The 1420-nt window shown below is 62.8% G+C and overlaps 1 protein-coding gene across 1 annotated transcript in view; it reads right to left on the bottom strand.

Annotated features, from left to right (window-relative positions):
* Positions 1 to 10: 10 nt before the first annotated feature.
* PLVAP (plasmalemma vesicle associated protein) overlaps positions 11 to 1420 on the bottom strand; it is a gene marked incomplete at its 3' end in the record, with an annotated part of 2407 nt that continues 997 nt past the window's right edge. Inside the window, exons 2-5 of the mRNA XM_008944057.1 lie at positions 1236 to 1326; positions 491 to 1080; positions 177 to 300; positions 11 to 89 (exon numbers count right to left, since the gene is read on the bottom strand). Of these exons, the coding sequence (XP_008942305.1) occupies positions 11 to 89; positions 177 to 300; positions 491 to 1080; positions 1236 to 1326 (884 nt within the window). The remainder of the gene's footprint in view (positions 90 to 176; positions 301 to 490; positions 1081 to 1235; positions 1327 to 1420) is intronic.

Genomic DNA, 1420 nt, shown 5'->3' with positions numbered 1-1420 from the left:
CCACCCTCACCTGGGGCTCTTCTGGGTGGACATGTACTGCTCCATGATCTTCTGCACCGAGCGCTGGATCTCCTCCGCGTTGATTTTCCCTGGTGGGATGGAGCAGTGGGGGCCTGAGCCGGGCTGGTCACGTGAAGGGGGTGACCCCCCCAGCGTGCCAGGCCCCCAGGACTCACCCATATTACCGAAGATCCCCTGGTTCCTCAGAGCATCCACGTAGGAGCCCGTGCTGATGAAGGGGCCCGGCCGCACGGCGCTGCCCGGCACCCGCGAGCCCGTGATGTCAAAGAAGGGATCCATCTGTGAGGGGAGCTGGTGCTCAGCGCTGGTGCCCGGCGTGCAGAAGGCACCCAAGGGTGCTGCAGCACCTCGTCCCTGCCCGAGGTGCCCCCACGGACGGGCACAAGCGTTTGCCAAAGGGGTGGGTGTGTGAAAGAGAGACGGCCACACCCAGGCTCCTGTTCTCCCCCCACCCCAACCTCCCCCTCACCTTGGAGCCCAAGCAGATGGTGAGCTGCTCCTTGAGGTGCCCAGCCTGCACGGCCACCCTGCTCTTCTCCTCCAGCTCCCTGCCAAGCTGCTCCTTCTCCACCAGCAGCTTCTTCTTCTCCTCTTGGCCACCCTTGACCTGCTTCTCGGCGTTCTGCAGCCTCCTCTCCAACTCCTGCTTCTCCCTGGAGCAGTTGACGTGACACTGCTGGATGTTGATGTCGCAGACGCTTTTCACCACGTACTTGGTCTCCCGTTCCTGCTGCCGGAGGAAGAGTCCCTCTGTCTGCTGGGTCAGCCACTTGAGCTGGTCCTGCAAGGCGTCGCAGTTGTAGGAGCTGCCCATGCCCTTGATGCGCTGGAAGACGTAGTTTATGTCCGACCTCAAGGACCCACACTCGTGTTTCCGCAGCTCCAGCTCGGTTCTAGTGGACTCGCAGCTGCCCGTGGTGGTGAGCAGCTCCTGCTGGCACCTCTCCTGCTCCTGGGTGGCTTTGGTCAGCGTGTCACCTGCCTGGCGACACTTTTCCTCCAACTCCTTCTTGGCCAGGGCTGCCTGGTCCAGCTGGCTCCTCAGCTGCGCCTTCTCGGCTGCAAGGGGGACAGCGTGGGGTTGGGGGGTCGTTTTTCCCCCCTTGGCTTCCACCCCACGTCTTGAGGGGACACCCCTGACTGCACGGAAGTCTTCAAGGGGTGCTGGGGGTCCCCAAGGGGATGGGAGTGGGATGGTTGGGGGGGTCCCTTACCGCTGCAACTGGCGTTGATGAGGCTGATGGTCATGTGGCACTCGTCCAGCTTCATCTTCTGGTAGAAGATGACCTTCATCATCTCCTGCAGCTGAGGAGGGGGGAGGAGGAAGAGGAGGGGGAGGTCAGAGCATCCCACAAGGACCCCCCGGCATGGCCTCGTTCTCCTGAGGTGGTGATGAGAG

The sequence above is a fragment of the Merops nubicus genome, unplaced genomic scaffold, assembly GCF_000691845.1.
Source record: "Merops nubicus isolate BGI_N331 unplaced genomic scaffold, ASM69184v1 scaffold36327, whole genome shotgun sequence".
Taxonomy (NCBI): Eukaryota; Metazoa; Chordata; class Aves; order Coraciiformes; family Meropidae; genus Merops; species Merops nubicus.
The sequence above is the reverse complement of the archived record's forward strand: the minus strand, read 5'-3'. Positions and strand labels throughout refer to the sequence as shown.